The following is a 19,340-nucleotide window of genomic DNA, read 5'->3' as shown; positions in this document are numbered from 1 at the left end:
GTTAATCTCTCACATGGAAATTCTCTCCTCTTAGGAATGGGAGTTTTTTTTATGTCAAATGCACAATTGTTTTGATTCCAACTCCTGTTATTTGTCTTGTTTGTGTGGGTTTTGCTACTTGGCAAGGATAGAGAGCTGGCCAGGTGCAGGATATGTAGCTGAGAGCTGGAGAGGCAAAGGGATGCAGGGGAGCTGTAGTGGTGCAGGGTTGGCGAGTGGAGCAGCAGCTGATGAGACCCCAGTAAGGGGAGGAGAGGGGGAGTACAAGCCGCACTTAAAAACCGCAAGGGTTTGGGTTGGGTTTTTTGCCTTTATGTCCAAACTTGGGAGCTGGTAAGGGAAAGGCAATTGTTTTTTTCGCATCCTTTGAGTTTAGGACTAGTAGCCAGTCTCCTCTGCTGTTTGCTTCCTGTTGTGTGTATCCTGGCAGCAGCCTCCAGCGAGCAGAGAGCTCTGCCTGGTGGCTGCCCAGTGTGTGGCTGTCTCTGCTACCCTCATTTCAAACCAGAAGGAACTGGGCTGCCTTTTCTAATAGATTTGCCAAAACACAGGGCCAGTGAAACATAAGGGTTAACCCTCACCTTTCCCCCTTTTTCGGTTGTGTTTTCGGTAACTCTCTACTCCTTCTGTCCCACCTCTCGTCCCCGCTGCTAGGCGGTGCTGTGGGCCGCCGCCGGCGTGTCCCGGCCCTTCCCCTCGGGCCGCCCCCGGCGCTGCGGGGAGCGCTGGGGCCGGGGCGGCGGGCGGGGGCCGCGGCCAGCGCCATGGGTTGGGCCCGGCGGTGGGGGCTGCTGGTGCTGCTGTGCGGGGCGGTGGCGGCGGCCCCCCCCGCGGTCTCGCCGTTGTTGTGTAACGTGAGCCTGGACAGCCCCGCCGAGGAGCGCTGGCTGCCGGTGCTGCGGCACTTCGATCCCGGTTTCCTGCGAGCCGCCGTCGCGCGGGTCATCGAGTGAGTGTGGGGCAGCCCGGGGGGGGGGGTGCGGAATGACCGAGGGGGGACGGACGGCCCCGCTTCCCCGTTAAAGCGCCGGGATGGGCAGCCCCGCTCCTCCCGCGGCCGCGCCGGGAGCTGCAGCGGGCCGGGGCCGGCTTCTCCCGTGCCCCTCAGGGCCGTGCAGTGCTGGTCGCCCCCTCGTTGATGCGGGTCCTGGAGGAAGGCGGCGAAGTGATGCTGCGCGGCCGCTGAAATGGTCTGAATTCAAAAATTCCGGCATTTTTGAGTGTTAACCTGGTGCTGCTGCATTATGACTTGGCAGCACTGGGGAAATCCTCGTAAAAATAAAAACCATGGCAAGTAGCAAGACTGTGCTGGATGTTTTGCGTGGATTGTGCGGGAGCTGATGAGATGAAGTGAGGGATGGGATGCAGGGATGTCTGCTAAGGTGTGGGAGAGGCTGGGAAAGGGTGGTCAAGGTCAGTGGGGACAGGCTCACCAGAGAAGTCACAGGCTGCTTGAGTATCTGACTGCCAGCTGAGTTAGAAACCTGTGGGTCTCTTAGGTAACATCTTGAGTGTGTTTTTCAGTGAAAAAGTGCCAAAATGGGTCCACAAAGTTATTCGGCCGATCGCAGCGGAATTGGAGTTCTTTATGCCGCAGCCCTTCGCAGGGGAAATCCTGGGACTGTGCAAAGCACTGGGAATAAGTCTTGGAGATGGGGTCCTGCTTAACTTCGCCTATGAGTCTACCGTGTAAGTGTCTGGTCCTTACCGAGTCTGGTAGGAATGGATGTAGAGACTTGTCGCAGGTCAGCGTGGCAGAACGCGCCAGAAGGCAGGTGAAGACACGTGGCGGATGATTTGCACTCTCCATTCTTGTTCCACTTTATATGTGCAGCTGGAAGGTTGCATTGCCATTGGGCTGTTTGTATCCTGAATTGAACAAGAAACGTAGAGCAGCATGTTAGGTGTTAATAAATGTAATGTGTGTAGAAATATGACAAGGAAGGGCCATCTCAAGTATTTGGGTTCATTTACTGTCAAAGATTTTGTAGTGTCTTCTGTTGTCACTCAAATTGTCATATTACATCAAAAAGGAAACTAGAATACCTAGTGGGAATCTGATTATTTGAACCTTTCATCTGAGAGGAAGGTGTTTGCAAATAATTTTCTGGACGAATGTTCACAAGGCTTGTATAAGCTAACATTTTGATTTGCAGAGTAGAAAATGGATGTATTATCTTACTGACAGGAAACAAAACCTCAGTGGAAAACCCACTCAGTTTCATTGTTGTTTTTTGCTCTAGAAGCATGTGCAGGAGATGAAGAAACATTTGGTGTTGCCTGTTAAGATCCTAAAAACTTTTCTCCATATAAGTTGTAATAAAAAACAGGTGCATACAGCCACTTAGTTCCAGTTGGATTATTTTTTTTTTAACATGTGGTATTTAAGTTGTAGTTCTTTTGTTTGTTTAATAAGAATTAATATCAGCTAAGACAGTCATTTAGATGTAGCTTTCCTATTATTTAACAGAGTATACTTACCATTCTTAACTCTCGTAAGGCCCATGAAATTTCAGGTTTCTCACTTTTCATGATACTAAGGAAAAAACATCAGCCAGGGACAAACTACATGTTTGCATAATTTTTCACTTTTACAGTTGTGAAAGGTGTTACAGTGCTATACATCACTGGAATAACAAACTAATAACTCCAGAGCAATTAAGTTGTTCATGCCCTAGGAAGTCAATATACTTCATGAAAAAGCCTGTTGCAATGAAACTGTAACTAAAAAAGGAAATTCAGCACACTTGCTGTTGTAGAGTAGAGGTTAAACTGTGATTGACATGGCTGACACTTGGGCAGCAAGTGATGTTTTCAGTTGCAAGGGGCTTTGTTTGAGCTTTTGATCTAGTTGTGATATTAAAAATATAACCAGGGTCCAAACTGAAATGAAATTAGCTATAACTGTCAAAATGAAATGCAGAAAGTTTCAGAATGATACTTTGTGGCTGTTTTTAGATGTCAGATTTTAATCTCGATTTAGACAAGAAGCAAAATGAAATAATGAAATTTTTCCCCAGTGGAAATGCTTCTTCCTGCCTGGTAATGTCTGTCCTGATGAGGACTGTAGTGCAGCTTTTGACTTTTTGAGCCAGGTGAGACTTGATAACTTAAATATTGTGTAGTTTTGCCTTTAAGAAATTCAAGTCTTTCCTTCATGTATATTGTGCATAAGTCCTGCAAGATGCTGCAGTGTTATGGAGAGCTTCAGTCAGACCATTTTGTCCTTTTTTTTCCCCCAATTTCACATTAAAACCTGTAAGAAATTTTATGAAAAAGTATGGGATGAGACTATTCAGAGATAGGGAAGTGTAAGTATATTCACAATGTAATGCAAACGCCTACTTGTATGCTTGCTGTGTTAGGAAAATACTTTGCAAAAGATAAACTCTTAACTCCTTCTGAAATGTTCAACTATAAAATTGACAGTGTTGTCATAGCTATAGCTTAAATCATTCTTTCTCCTTCTCTTCTGGAAGGTTCTGTACTAGCATTGTCGCTCAGGATGACAAAGGAAACATTTTCCATGGTCGCAACCTGGATTACGATTTCGTCGATATATTGAGCAAGATTACAATCGATGTGCGGTTTCTGCGAGGCGGGCAGGTATGGTCTGAGAGGATGTGGTGGGATGGTTTTCTGTCAAGGATTGGGGTCGCGTCAACAGCTGGGGAGGCAGCTGGATTTTATGTAGGAACATGGTTCCGATCCCAGGTTTGCTGCATTACTAGAGCAGCACAGTCACTGTCTCGAGGAAGGTGGGATCAATGCTGGTTTTCTTTGCTGTCTGGACATTGAGTTTGTGGTGATAAAGTGGAACAAATAGAACAGCATTATTTACTATCTCAGGATGATTATTTGGAAGGAGATGTTGAAAGAAGGAAATGTTGAGATACTAAAAAAATAATAGAGAATATAAAGTAAGATATCAGTTTCAGCAGGGACCGATTCCAAGGCTTTTTTTCTGACATCTTGTTAATTTTTGTGACCAATATGTGTGTTTTAGATGAAGATTTGCAAAAATGAACTAGTTGCTAGTGCAGTCCTTGCATGTCATTTTCTTAATGTTCATTAGTCTGTTTTGCAAATAGAGAATTTTTTCTTTTGGCTATTCATTCACTTGAGTAAAACTTTGGTAGCAGTCAGTGATGGTTAACAAATGAAATGCAGATAATTTTGGTCCTCGGAGTGTTTTTAGAATTCACTTTGCAAGTTTTTTTGTAACCTAAGGCAAAGTTTTGTGCATCAGTTAATGTATGAACGTCATGGAAAAATAACAAGACGCTGCTTAAGCATGTTGCCCATGTTTGGAGCGGCGTGCTGTGCCAGAAAGCTGAAATACTGCCTGTTTCCTGGTTTCAGGTAGCGTATCAAGGCACCACCTTTCTCGGTTACGTAGGCCTATGGACTGGACAAAGTCCACACAAGTTCACCATTTCCGGTGATGAACGAGGTAAAACAAAACTGTTTCCTCACTTGATGTTACATAAACTGTTTTGGTTGGCTGTGGCCTGCTCTGGCCCTTGGCTCTTGTTCTCTTGGAGGAGAAAAAAATGAAGGTTGCCAGGAAGAAGCTCTAATGGCCTTGGGGAGAGAAAGCACCCAGGCTGCCAGTTTCAGGCTGCTGCGTAGCAGAGAGAAGTATTTGTTTGTCAGTACAGTGTCATCTGAGCTTGAAGTGTTTTTCTTTTAAAACTTGAAAAATATATGTTTGTTTTTCCCTTGGGAGTGTGGTAACCATTTTTAATTTTCTTCTTAATCTTTGAATTAGACCATCTTTCGTTTTCAAAATTCTACTTGAGATGTTATGCAAAAACTATTGACTGTCTACATTATGTACATATTAATTACCTGTAGAAGTAGAGATTCTGCGATGGACACATGCACCTTGTGATTCCTGTTTCCTTAGTTAAGGCTGCCTTGTTGCAGTCACTAGATTCTTTGCTTAATTTAAAGACACATTTTTCAAAGAGTTTGCTTCTGAACCTAGTGTAGTTGAATCCTTTCAAAACTGGAGTGTCCTGGACTGATAACAAGAGATGCAAACTGCATTTAGTTGGCACCAATATCAGCTTGGAAATAAAGCCTTAAGTGTTACTGAGTCTTGCTAAAAGGCTTGATTTAGAATATCTTGCAGACCAGAGTCCTGTGTCTGTGAACTGGCACTATCTGGGGACAGAACCAGTGTTGCCCTGTTCTCCCTGCTGTTTCTCAGCAGTGTGCTTCAGCCCTCAGTATAAGGATCATCTGAGACCACAGTGAGGTGGTTTAATCTGGGCACAAACCCTTTCTGTTACCCTTATTCAGACAGAGGAACTAAGATCAGCAAGCTTTTGGGTGGGATGGGCCCTCTGGTCCATCAGGAGCTGATGTGCTGTTATCTACCTGCGTGCCTTGACTGCAGTTGCTTTGGAACTGCAGACAAGAAGAGTTCACTCAACACATGCTGCACTCTGGAAAATCAGGGGTTGCTGTCTGCTTGGTGCTTCATCTGTGGCTGTGCAACTGAAAAAAATTTTGGGAAATGAGCATGTGAACTACAGCTGAAAAGGGGGGTGACTTCAGATGAGGGCCAAGGTCTGTCAAGTGACAAGCATATTGTTTCTGTGGGCTTTTCTGGTTTTGGCATGTGAATAATTACACACTTGACTTTCTGGTGTTCTTACTTCTCCTAATTTTCTGCAGTAACACAGGAACACGATCACTACTTTTTTTAGCTATTTCATGATTTCTGTGTAACTCTTCCCGTTGCTGTAATAATTCAGTAAGGTCAATTATGCTGTGACGAGAAGCTCAATATGAGCCGGCAATGTGCTCTTGCGGCCCAGAAGGCCAACCGTGTCCTGGGCTGCATCAAGAGGAGCGTGGCCAGCAGGTCGAGGGAGGTGATTCTCCCCCTCTACTCTGCCCTCGTGAGACCTCACTTGGAGTACTGCGTCCAGTTCTGGAGTCCCCAACATAAGAAGGACATGGACCAGTTGGAGAGGGTCCAGAGGAGGGCCACGAAGATGATAAGAGGGCTGGAGCACCTTTCCTATGAGGACAGGCTGAAAGAGTTGGGGCTGTTCAGCCTGGAGAAGAGGAGGCTCCGGGGTGACCTTATAGCGGTCTTCCAATACCTCAAGGGGGCCTACAGGAAAGATGGGGAGAGGCTGTTCAGGAGGGCCAGTTATGATAGGACAAGGGGTAACGGTTTTAAAATAGAGGGAGGTAGGTTCAGGTTGGATATTAGGAAAAAATTTTTTACCATGAGAGTGGTAGAACACTGGAACAGGTTGCCCAGAGAGGTGGTGGATGCTCCATCCCTGGAGACGTTCAAGGCCAGGTTGGACAAGGCCCTGAGCAACCTGATCTAGTTGGAGATATCCCTGTTCCTTGCAGGGGGGTTGGACTAGATGACCTTTGAAGGTCCCTTCCAGCCCTAACCATTCTATGATTCTATGATTAACACAAATATTTGAGCTGACAGATGCAAGCTACTATATCAAATGAAAAGACCTGCTATCCTTTTGGAAATGTGTTACCAAGTGCTAGTCCCTATTACAGTCACCTTCAACTCTGCTTATTGTTCAGCTATGAATAAAAACTGTTAAAAAAGTGAGCACCTAGCAAGTCACCAATACTGAAAGGAATAGTGATAGTTTTTCAGGGAAATGGCTAGCACTGGCCAGTTCTGAGAGATAGTGTATTTTCTGTACAGTGCTGAACACTGTCTGTCATCTTTACTTTCCACTCTACCTCGGACTTCCCACTGTTTGACGGCACCCTCTTATGGCACGGGAATGTTATGGGTCTGAGATGCTTTCTGGAAAGCAGAGGTGTTAATCCAGCTGCCCTGGTTGAACTTCAGTTGGGATTATGTTGTCTTTTTTTATTTCACCTGTAGTTTCACCTGGATATTATGCACTTGGTTAGCTCCTTTCCTGAAGTGATGACGTTTTATGCTGGTACATAGCTGCACTGCTTCACTGAGGATTTAGCTTTCTGTTGCATTTGAATATCCAAGTCTAGTCATGCAGAAAACGGAGCGTTTGAAAGAAAAATTATGGAAATAGTGGGCTTGTCCAGGGTATGTTAGCCTGGTTAAGCAGCACATCCTGCCTATTTTATGTATAGATATCAGTCATACGTAAGAAAAGGAGCACTACTGACATTGAATGTTCTAGGCAGCATTGATAAGCTCAACACAGTACAGAGGCAGTTATTGCTTTCAGGTGGTGTGTGCTTTGTGAGTTCGGTATAAAATTTGCTGGTTTTGTTACAGTGGTATAGTCAGAATTGTGGAATTCATCATAACTGCTGTTGTGTAACACAGTAGAGCGAAAGGTTGCAGAGCTAGAGATGGGACGTGGAGAAGAAAGGAAGGCAGGAGGATGGAATTCACAGTATATCTAACGCGTGTGTAGTAATTTGTCCTTTTTTCCTTTTTTTTCGAGAGGGTGGTAGGTGGTGGGAAAATGCAATAGCTGCTTTTCTGAATCGGAATTACCCTGTAAGCTGGCTTGTCCGAGACGTAAGTGCGCTGACTTATTTCATCGTGTTTCACAGTGATGTCGTTTGTACTTGCGAACTCATGCTAAATTTCATGTTCCAACTTTCAGTTTCATAGAAAAATCAATCAATTGATAAGTAAATGCATTTCATGAGAGGGCAATAAGTATTGTCTCCAGATGGTCAGGGATGTGTATGAGAGGCAATTCCAGTCCCTCAGGGGGACAATCTCTAGTCAATGCTAAAACTCTAGAGAAGCTGTGCCAAGACTTCCTTCCCAGGGAGTTTACTGGGTAGCTGTGACTTGTAATCCAAGTAATTCACACAGCTGTGCTCTGCGATGGTGACTGTTTGACTCAGTTGTTATTTTACACTAGGTCTGATGTGTTTCCATGTTAAAAATGCAGAGCTCGCTGGTGGGCAGCAGGAGTTAGACTGAGATTTTGTATTGCACGTTTTAGGATTATTATGTTAGGGTACTGCTAAGACAAATTAAGTGTGCTGCTTCTTAAATTCAGTAATTACAGTGAACGTGAATGATTGGATTTGCAGCTAAAATCCCTGCAGAACTGGCGTGTCCACTGGACACTTGATTGTTCGTTTTTTTTTGCATTTGACAAGTCACTTGATGCTGCGACTTGAGATGAGACTACTAGCTGCAGTGCTGCAGCCAGGAAAATAATGGTTCTCTAGGGCTTTCCTTGTCTTTCTGCATGGTTTGTGATGCTTGCTCTCTGATATGTTTTGAGTTCTTGCATAGCACTCAGTTTACCATGTGCCGGAAAATGGTAGTTTCATGGTGGTAGAAGTGTCAGTTGAGGCCCAGTTAGTCCCTGGCTACGGCTGGAGAAGCCATGCTGGCTACTGGCGATGCCTCTACCTTACTCAGTGTTGTTATCGAGTCCTTTTCAACCACTGGCAAGACAAAGACGTGGAGTGGGTTTTCCCTGCCCTTACATCTGTCCTATTGTTCACATAGAAGGTCTTTGAGAATTGAATTTGCAGAGTATGGATATGCATCCGTCTTTTGAATGGCAGATTTTTCACCTTTTTTCATTTTTCACGATATATATGTGTATTAATAAGTGTATGTATATTAAATAATATTTTGAATAGTTGCAAAACTGGGATTAATGATTTCATTTACTAGTCTTACACATTCCATGTTCATATGCTAGTCAGTTTGGAAAACGATTTTCAGAGTAAGATTTTGCAGGTAGCACTTCACAGTCAATAGCCATGTTCAGAAAAGCTGGACTGTATCTTCTTTGTAAGATGTCCCGGTGCTAGTTTTCGTGCTTGATGGTGCTCTGTGATCCTTATTTCACTGTGATCTCCTTTTTGCATTAGACCCTGAGCAGAGCAGAGGACTTTCAGTCAGCTGTTCTCAGACTAGCGGGCATGCCCATCATTGCTGAAGTTTACTATATTGTAGGAGGTGTATCCCCCAAAGAAGGCATGGTCATAACGAGGAATAGAAGAGGGCCAGCAGATCTCTGGCCTCTTGATCCTTTACGGGGAGCGTAAGTATTGAAAACTGGTTAGTTTTGGTCTTTCATATCCCCTTCTGAGTGATAAGCAGGGTTAGTGACATGACTGCCTTGGGAGATCCAGGTTTGTCTCTTGCTAATGTCTACAGCTGAACAGGAAAAGCTTGAAAGCCTCTGAAAGGAACCCCAGTGTTTTTCTGTGAGAAGGAATCACGCTGCCTTGTCAGGTTGGGGTAGTCCAGAGAGTCAAGTGAGTGGAAAAAGCATCTATAGGTGTTTGGTTTTCATGCAGATTCCAAAGGAGAAAAGACTCGAAGGCTTTTCCTGTTTGTCTGCCAAGTACCACATCAGTGAATTGAGCACATCCAAACTAGTTGTGACCCAATGTGGTAGAAAGGTGGAAGGCTCAAAAATAACTGCACCTATCAATTTGGTGAAATGAGCAGCTTAATATAGGAAGGAGATGCTAAATGCTTGCACTACGGGGAACAACAGCACGCAATGACTGCAGTCAGCCAATACTGGTAACAGCCAGGTGGCATGTTGGCTGTGTACTCCAAACTGAAAGTTGCAGGCTGTGTTCTATGCATACCCATAAGCTTTTCTCTGATGCTTTCTTTTAAGGTCTGATCTTTTTTTCAGTGTATTCAGTAGTAGTTTAGTCACTGAGGCCAGGAGGAGTTCAGAGGTTGCTCCTTTTTCAGTTGTGTTCGGGAGTTTATGGTAAAGTCTGTCGTGTATACCTAGGTAGGATCCCTTGGGCTTGCAAGAGATAAGGGAAAGAGGCTTTTTTTTCCTTTTGACAAAATAGAAATCCTGTTTTTTTAGCCTTACTGATTGGCCTTTTCTTACTTTTTGTGTTTTGTGTTATAGGTGGTTTCGTGTGGAGACAAACTATGACCATTGGACTACCCCTCCTCCTTCTGATGATCGAAGGTAAAGTTAATTTGGAGCTCTGTGGTGAGATAACACTTGGATTTTGAACAAGCCTCAAGACTAGGGTGTTTTCTGAGCAGGTGTTAGCTCACTGAGCAGGCAGCTTATTTAGGTTCTGTAATGCTGCTCCAAAGGGAGCAGGATAAGGTAAGGAAGGATATTCAAATGCCAGAGAAAAGTCCGTGTGGCTTTGAACGGCATGAAAGATGAGAAACTGCAAGGATAAGGCATGTACCAAAAATTTCATTCTAAAGCAAACTGTAGTAAAAGTCAAAGGCTTTAGATTGATATCAAGTTAAAGGATTTAGATTGACAGTGAAAAAAAGATTTGACACTAGGAAGATACTTGCATACATCATGCCATCTTTAGGCTGAGTAGTGTGCAAAAAGCTGTTGGCAGATAGCCTCTTGGTCTGTCCTCAGTGGTGTAGTAATAGAGTAGCTTCAGCAAGGTGAGAGACATTGACTCACAATATAATAATAATAAATATATTAAACAAGAATGCAGAGCTCTGGATTATTTTAGGCCAAGGTAAGCATTTTAATGCCAAGGCGTTTACTGAAAATTTTTCACGTTGGTGCTTTGTTTGGAACACTGCCATGTGTCTTCATGCTTCTGTGTGGTTTTCCTGCAGAACTCCGGCCATCAAAGCTCTCAATGCTACTGGACAGCAGCACATCAATTTTGATACGCTCTTTAAGGTATTCCTCTTAAATTCTGCTTTGTGGCATGTAGACTTGGACTCTTTCAAATCAGAAGTGCAGTTACCTTCTTGTCAGGGATTTCCAAGCTGTGCAAGGAAGGCCTGGTGAAAAGGGTGTACTGCACAGCCACGTCTGGAGAGGTGGAGGCTGATAAGGTTGTTTGTTAAAACATATCTGAACTCCCTTGCACTGGCGTTTCGTAATAGTCTGCCTGTTTAAGCAGAAAAGGCAAGAGGTGAATCCCATCACCATCATCTCTGGGTGGTTCCTGGTTTCAAGCACAACTATAAATATTAGAGCAGGCAGATAAAGTATGAGATGAGTCATGTTTGCCACTTAGTTCACAGAACTTAAACGTTGTGCATTTCAGAGGGCTTTTTGAGAATATTTTACTTAAAATTGATTTTAAAAAAAGACAACACAAAACCAGCAAGAGAAGTCCTTGACTTTGTATTATTTCTTTTCATAACTTCATCCTACTGCTGCTTTTAAATAGCCTTTTAATTCCCTCTTCACTTATGAAAATGACTACTCTTCCCACTCTCTGTACAGGTGTTGTCAGTGAAGCCAGTCTTAAACAAGTAAGTATGAGATTGAGAGATTAATCAGTGCCTCTCACCGTGCCTCAGGCCACTCGAAAGGCAATCACAGATGTCGTGAGGATCTTCCTGTGTGTCTGTCTGAATATCTTGCTGTTTCCCAGTTTAGATTTCTGCTTGTGCACTGGGCACTCGATGTTTTCACTTCTGCAGCACCCTTCCTCTTTGGTCTGCCACTCTAGCCAAGAAACCAGAAGTTGTCAGGCTCGGTCTGGTAGTGGGAAGTTCCTTTGTAGTAGTGAAACAAATGACTGCTTAGAGGAGCAGCTGGACTTTTTGCTGAGGTGTTTGTGCCTTTCAAAATCCAAAAACCTCTGGGTTTTAACGCTGTAAATGGCTTTCTCTGGTGTTACTGACACCGCTCTGCTTTGTGTATAAAAGGAGAAAAACAGTAAATGAAGGTGTCCCTTTCAGGTATCATTTCCTGTTTTTTTTTGACATGTATTTTAATAGACGGTTCCTTGTTCTGCGTTGTTCCACAGATGGCACCTTTGCAGGTTATCCTGTTTTGGTTACTTCTCTATGGAGTTCAGGATATATTCTGGCTCAGTCACTGGCATTAGAGCTTGGCAATGTCTTCTTCACAGTTCATACTGGGACTGCTTCTTCTCTGTCTTAAAAATGTGAGGAAATGTGGAAAGGAGAAGATGATTTCTGTGTGACTAAGATGAGCAATACTCATGATTTAATACAATGATCAAATGGATGTTGAGGTACAATTCCTTCGCTATACTAAGCAGGGAAAAAAATAATAAAAATTGGTGCCAGCAGCCTTGATTTTTAATGCTCTTTCCCACTTTTTCCAACCCTTCTGTACCTAAGCAGAACATTTGTTTCTACTAAAATTTGTTGTGCTGCTTTGCTAGTTTAATAAGTAAATATTTCTGCCTTTGCAGTGTCACTTAGTCCTTCTTTTGCTCTTTCCCTACCAGTAACACTGTGTATACCACAGTCATGAGCGCTGCACTTCCAAATAAGTACCAGACATGGATCCGAACTGTGAGGTGAAGAGGTGTAAGTAGTGTGCTGGTACTCCCAGCTACTTGTGTTGAAATAAAAATTTCAGCTGAGGAGTCATGGAAGGACAAAGGGCTGCAGTGCCACTCAAGTGACCTAGTCAGAATTCCTGATTCTCCCCTTGATTTGCTTACGACCTTGGGTAAATAGCTTACTTTGTTGTTTTAGAGCTGGAGTTCAGTTTTGACTTGCTTTACAAAACCCTTGGAGTTGATCTTAGGAAAAAAGCACTTTATCAGAGAGGCAGCGGTGAGTGGTGCTAAAACCTAAAGGTACAGGTGCCCTCTGTGAAGGTTTCAGCTATTTTTTTTTGTACTAGTCTCACTACTGTGATACATGATGTGTCTCCAGGTGGTTGACTACGACAGAAAGCCCTGACTGAACTGAAGCCCAGCAGGAGGAGCTGGTGCACTTGGGGCTGGAAAAGATCAAGCTTAATTTATGGCAGCTGTTCACAGGCGATGGAACATGAGCATCCTTTGAGGGGTTTGTTTTGGGAACTTGCAGAAAAAGTCCCAGTGCTTGAATTGCCCATGTGCCTCATGTGGTAGGTTTGAAGTGCTCAGGGAAAGAGACCAAGTTTTGTTTATAGCACAAGAAGCTGCATTCCAGTTGGAATAGGTTTTCAAACTTGAACAAATAGCATATTTGGACATTTAGCAAGAATAATTCCTTTCCTTTAGAGACCACTTTAATAAGCAGGACACGATCAGTCTCAGACTAGCAAGAACTTAGAAGTATCTACAAGTAGTTCACCCATACCAAAAGACCCTGGAGGCATTCCAGTGTGCAATACATGTACAATGAGATAGTATTTATAAAACACACATGGTTCTATGTATGTTGTATGTATGTACACTATAGAATTTAACTTAACAGTTAATGCAGTTTGCCTTTTTGCTGTTGAGGTCATGAATAAATCTGTGTCCAAGAAGATGGTTTCCATGGATAAAGGCTATGCAAATCATTTATGGAGCTAAAACCCAGAATTTACTAAACTAGAGAGGTGGTTGTCCTGCCTAACTCGGCTTTTGTGAGACCCCACCTCAAATACTGCGTCCAGTTGTGGTGTCCTCACCATAAAAGAGACATAGATCTGTTGGAGCGTGTTCAGAGGAGGGCCACAAAGACGATCCAGGGGCTGGAGCACCTCTGCTACGAGGACAGGTTGCGGGAGCTGGGTTTGTTCAGCCTTAAAAAGAGAAGACTTAAGGGGGACCTAATAAGTGCCTTCCAATACCTGAAGGGCACCTACAGGAAGGCTGGGGAGGGACTTTGTACAAGAGTGTCCACTGATAGGACAAGGGGAAATGGGTTTAAGTTGAAGAACAGATTTAGGTTAGATCTTAGGAAGAAATTCTTCAGTACGAGGGTGGTGAGACTTTGGAATAAATTGCCCAGAGAAGTTGTGGATGCCCCTTCCCTGGAGGTGTTCAAGGCCAGGTTGGAGGGAGCCTTGAGTGGCCTGATCTAGTTGAGAGGCGTCCCTGCTCACGACAGGGAGGTTGGATTAGATGATCTCTAAGGTCCCTTCCAGCCTATGCCGTTCTATGATTCTGAAGAGTTGGTTTCTTAGCTCTATATGAATCTGTGCTCTCTCATTTATCTGTCTCTTTTTATTTCAACAGAAAAAGTGAGTGAAAAGCTGGAACTGTCCAAGACTGGCCTATGCTTTTAAAATCACTCTCACAAGCAGTACAGCTGTTTGGGCTTATTAAGTGAACCACTCAGGAAATAGTAGCTTGTTAATTCTTTGAATTGTTGCAAATAATACTGATAATGAACTGTAATGGAGGTTTCATTGATTTTGCTGTGATTATGCTGATGTTCTAGCACATGTCAATGGCTAAAAATTGCTTTTACTCTTTTTGGAAAGAGCTGTTTAACTTGAATGTATTTATGTGCTGACTAATAAAATATATTTTGCATGGTGTGTAGGTCTGAATATAATTAAAAAAAAATATGCTGCTGGTCACTTGATCTATCAAGACCTGTGGTGTTGCTCCTACTGTCGTCATGCTTTTCTCCTGACGGGTGAGGGGCTTGTGATCGTGAGCCTAACTGGTCAGATGCTATTGCCAGAGACAACTGGAGTGGGAGAGCAGGCGCAGGAATAGACCTCTGCTGAATGCTACTATAATTGCAGAATAGGGTTGCCACAGGTAGTGGTGTTATAAGCCTTTGCTGAACCGCAGTTGTTGGGCCATCCTCTGTGGGACCTTCCTCCATGCAGAAGTTACTGCACCAGTGCAAAGGAATGTGACTTTGTCATGTGAATGCCATTGCAGGCACACTCTCCCCTTCAGCTGTGGTTCCCTGGTGTACAGGCTATTCAGTTGTTTTCAGTGGGCTTACGAAAGGTGCCTGGGAGTATAGAATAGACTATTGCACTTGGAAGGGATGTGTGACAATGGCTAAGTCTAACTGCTTGACTGCTTCACGGCTGACCAAAAGTTAGTGTGGTGTTGGCCAAATGCTTCCTGAACACTGCCAGGCTTGGGCATCGACCACCTCTCTTGGAATCTTGTTGCACTGTTGGACTGCTGCACACATAGCTGTAGACTGGTGCTTTCTCCATCAGAAATCAGGAGGAGGGATAATACAGGTTTTTCCTGCAGTAGATGGGAGAAGCTTGTGCTGGGATAGCAGGGAGGTTAGAAAAGGGATGGTTTTCCTTTTACTTGGTTGAAAGTTGCCTTTAACAGAAAGTTTACAGTTTCTATAGTGCAGAGGGGTTGGTTTGTTTGTTGGTTGGGTTATGCTGTGGTGGCCTATTCAATTCAGGCACTTCCTAGGAACACACTAAAAACACAGAAGAGTTTAAAGAGATAAGAACAGTGGATACCTTCACCTAAAGCTTAGAGGTTCTGTTCTTCACTGGACAAAATTCCTGCTCGTGCCAGTGAGCACTTGATATGGGAGAAGAAGGCATGATCAGAGTGTTAGCTGAGGGCATTGTTTCCACATGTGTAATGTCACCTGCAGTATTTCCGCACCGGTTACGCAAACTGTTCCCGAGAGAGCTTGCTGGAGATGTGGGCCGTTGATCTTCTTGGGCTGAGTCTGGTTAAAGTCATCACCTACTAAGTGCTGTAACCTACTTACCTGCATCCTTCACTACCTGGATAAACACGCTGCGGGCTTTGCCTTGACCCACTTTGCACAATGTTGTTAGCAGTGGTACGCTAAAAGGATAAATTTGGAGAAAAGGAGGGTTCCTGGACGAAGACGTGGATAACAGCAGTTGTGATATCTTTGAGATTGTGGCATGATGTTGCTTTAATTGACAGAACAGGCACTGAGTCCTGATTCCAGCAGGTTTCTTTTATGTAACAGCCACCCACCAGTAAAGACAAAAGGATCCTTACAGGTGTCATTTTGCAGAGTCCTCTTGACCTCAGCGGTGTTAGGCTGATTATCTTCTGGCAGCGGTCTGCCTGGCGTCTCAGTGGGATATAAATTTAATTGAATGTGTTTGTTTCAATGTGTACAAACAGATCTCAAGAGTATAAATATCTGGTAACCATGAATAATCAGGAAACAATTGTATATTCCTGTCCTGTGTATGCCTCATCAGCTGTTCAGAACTTGTGCCAGCACAGAGCAGATCATTGAAACGTGGGGGTTGGTTTGAGTTGGAAACTAGATTTGAACAAGTCTAATTTTATTTTCTTTTGGTCTTTTAAATTATTTTTTTAACAAAGTCTTGCCTTTCATCTGCTTGTAAACACAGAGACATCCTGATTGACAACAAAATAAAGCCTATGTGCTAACTTGAATACTTGATTTATTTTTTTTTCCTAAGTGGAACAACATATAACTTTTTGGTCTTATATTTTCAGCATGTCATGGAACTAAACACTGAGAAAGTAGTAAATAACATGTCTTAAAAACTAGATGATTTAACCTATGGAATGTGTTGAACTGCTTTTGCGCAAGAACTGAAATCTGATAAAAATACAGAGATAGAGGATTGCTAATATGTTAAATAAAACCTGGAACCATTAAAATGTAACACTGATAGATTCTGGAGCATTTGGGTATTCTGTGGGGTCTTGTGTGTTTTTAAAAAAGGAGGATCGTCTGTAGTTGTGTGAATTGCTCATCCTCCTTCTGTTTGAGTTATCATCTGCTTTGTGTGTCCGCTGCAAGAGACTGGGAAGTAAAATCAGTTTTTCTGCTTTCTCAAGCCCAGTCAGATTCATGACTCAGAAATGTTAAGTAATTAAACAGAACTACGTTAAAGACATTATCCTTGCTTCTTCCATCCTTTTGTTTCTGCAGGACGCATTCCCTAACTAAAAAGCCCACAAGATTTTTCAGCCCAACACAGAGAAAGGGTGAAACTTTTAACTCCTTTTCTTCCAGAAGTTTGCATTTAGCAAAAGGCAACTTGAAAGTGTGCAAGAGCTGACTCTAAGATGAGAGAGGCCAACGTACTATATTTCTCATTCATAATCCTCTGCAGTAATCCTAATCCATTTCAGAGCTGTAGCCTTTCTTAAGCATCACATGGGACAGGATTCTTAAGGCTGCTCAAAGCAACGGTGCAGTAAATAAATCCCAGGGGCTGCACTGGTTGCAGCCCAGCACACACGTGCTGCACGGCAGTGACCGAGCGAACACCTTACTCCGTTATTGAGATTTTCAGGAGGACTTGCTCGAGCTCCCAGCAAGCAAATCACTTCAGAGATTACTGGTCACGTTGGATACTGAGTGGAAACATAAATTTAAAAAGCGGGGAGCTTCTCATGTGTTTATCTTGATAATTCCCTGAGTTAGAAACTGGTGGCAAGGTAAGTTACGTTGTTCTTTTTGTTTCTCTGTAGCAGTGTTTTGTGTTCAGAAGTAGTTACTTGGCACCCATAGTTTGGGGAGAAATATCTTTTTTAAACGTCAAGATGGGTAATACTGCGGTTGGGAGTTTTCTGTCTGAAATTCTCTTTTTTGGCACTGTGGTAACTGTGCAGGTGCCCAGGTCAGTGCATGTGTAAAATAAAATAAGCTTCATCACCTCGTTTCCAGATATGAGACGTGCCGAGTCTGATGTACACGTGGGACATACATGGGCATTACTCTAGGAGGGCACAGTGGGATCATCACTTTCCCTAGTGCTGGCTAGTATTTTTGTTCTGGGGAGGATTATTTGATTATTTTTTTTTTTAATTCATTTGTAGCTCTTAAACTGTTGCTGTTTTTCTTTCAGCAGAAATCAAAATTTCCATTTCCCTCTTTTACAGATTTTTTTTTCCTAGTAAACTTTCAGTAAGCCTGTTCTATCTTCTCATCACCTTCCAGATTCTGCTTATCTCTTCCCTCAGTGGTCCGAACGTCTATAAAATTGTCAAGTTAGTGGTGGTCCGGTTGTGCACGTGATACGTGAAGCGTGTCATCATTTCTCAGAGCTCTGTTGTTTTGGAGTTAGCTTTGGTGTTCCTTGCAGGAAGCCTTCAATTCACGTGGGTGGAGCACCACATTTTGCACAGATGTGTTGTGTGGACAAGCTCAGCGATGTGACAGAGTGCGTAGCGTTTGATTCACAAATGCTGTCACTGGCTTTGGTTTTGAAGGAGTTAAAATAACATTTAGGGTAAGCTAGGAGATTTACTTCGGCTTTTGTTCTTGTTTTGGGGTGGTTGACAGAACTGGATTTGTGCAAGTTTTCCTTTGATGAGTTTTGATGTGGTATAATTCAATGAGTCAGCAGTTTGTGAGTTACAAAAATGAGTATATTACCTGTTGCTTGGGAGGTATATGCGGAGTCTGGTTGTTAGATCTTTCTCCGACTTTTAGAACACCAGCTCTGGTGAACAGGGAACATGCTTCTTTTCTACATGTTTGTGGCCTTCTACTGAGGCACCCACCTGTGGTGTTCTGTTAGTTGTCCCTGTCCGCGTACGGCTCTGGAGTCCATGCTTTTTTTGGGTGGAAGTATAGGATTTTAGGAAGAGGAGGAGTGCATGTCACGTTTGGGTAGATGAGGAAGGATGAGAGGTGCTGAGCCGTTGGACCAGCTCTATTTGTTCCTCACTCCCACCCTTGAAACAGGTTCGATTCCATTAGTCTTTGGTTTACTGCCGTGCGCTCCTTTGTTCAGGCTGTGGCCCTCAGGAAAATCTGAGGGTAAGGAAGTGAAAAAGCTGGCATCTCCAGGAATTGCTTGGGAGAGACCTGTGGACAAGACCTTTCACGCAGGTGCTCCTAGGACACACGGATAGTAGACCATCCCTGGGTAGGGATGGCTGAAATTTAAGTTTAAAGTAGAACCGCCCAAATAACAAATGCTTATTTGTTTTGCAAGGAAGAGGGGAAATGAGGAAAAGTTTTAATTCTGTGTCCCCAAAGGTGCTCTCAAATCCAAGGTCACCTTTTATCAAAACACATCGGCAATACCCCTGAACACATCCTAAACAAGCAAAGTACCTAACTCTGCACTTAAGAGTGTGCTTCAAATTTCTTCTCCGTTATAAAAAGTGATCTGGAGGTGTTTTAGTTCCTGAAAAAGGATTTTCTTCCTCGTGTTTACATTTTAAAAGGTATCTTTAAAGGCGCTCACCTCCAAAAAGCCGAAGCATCTGTCTTCTTTTGAAGCTGGTGCTGTCGGGTTCCTAAGCAGCACGGAAGATGCAGCGAGGCACGCAGGCTGTGCTGACCTGCAGCGTGGAGGAACAGCTGTCTCCCCTAACCGTGTTTTGGGGTCTTTTCTTGGGACTGGCTGGAATTCGGTCCTGCAGACTGAACTCCCATTAGTCACTGGAGTGTGTCTTCTGATGTGTTTCATCTGAAGGGAACCTGTGTCACGCTGGTTCAGGCCGCCCTCCCAGGCGGAGCGGAAGGCAGTAAGTGGAGGTGCTTGGGGATGACTCTAAATTCACGTTTGTATCGCTGGTTCTCTGGATGGGTAATACTTGCCAAAATCTTCAGATTTGTGTCTTTGAACAGAATTTTTGGTTGGCTAGCCGGACGGGAGTTAGAAGTCTACACTGCGAAATTCTAAGCTTGAAAATTTGTTTTTCCTGAGATGCAATATGCCTCGTGCAGGAGGTCACAAATAAGAGCCTCAAACACTAGGGATTCGGATTTTTGTGCGCAATTGTCCTTT

At 43.5% G+C, this 19,340-nt stretch overlaps 1 protein-coding gene across 1 annotated transcript; it reads left to right on the top strand.

Moving 5' to 3' along the window:
• The first annotated feature begins 764 nt into the window (after nucleotides 1-764).
• On the top strand, nucleotides 765-14,168 carry NAAA (N-acylethanolamine acid amidase). Its single transcript, XM_086612059.1, has 11 exons — nucleotides 765-949; nucleotides 1,525-1,689; nucleotides 3,480-3,606; nucleotides 4,363-4,453; nucleotides 7,437-7,513; nucleotides 8,842-9,014; nucleotides 9,855-9,917; nucleotides 10,553-10,619; nucleotides 11,175-11,203; nucleotides 12,154-12,235; nucleotides 13,867-14,168. The coding sequence occupies exons 1-10, from the start codon at nucleotides 765-767 to the stop codon at nucleotides 12,227-12,229; spliced, it is 1,053 nt and encodes a 350-aa protein (XP_086468185.1). The 3' UTR covers nucleotides 12,230-12,235; nucleotides 13,867-14,168.
• The last annotated feature ends 5,172 nt before the right edge of the window (nucleotides 14,169-19,340 follow it).

The sequence above is a fragment of the Tauraco erythrolophus genome, chromosome 5 (genome assembly GCF_009769465.1).
Source record: "Tauraco erythrolophus isolate bTauEry1 chromosome 5, bTauEry1.pri, whole genome shotgun sequence".
In the NCBI taxonomy this organism is placed as follows: Eukaryota; Metazoa; Chordata; class Aves; order Musophagiformes; family Musophagidae; genus Tauraco; species Tauraco erythrolophus.
The sequence above is the reverse complement of the archived record's forward strand: the minus strand, read 5'-3'. Positions and strand labels throughout refer to the sequence as shown.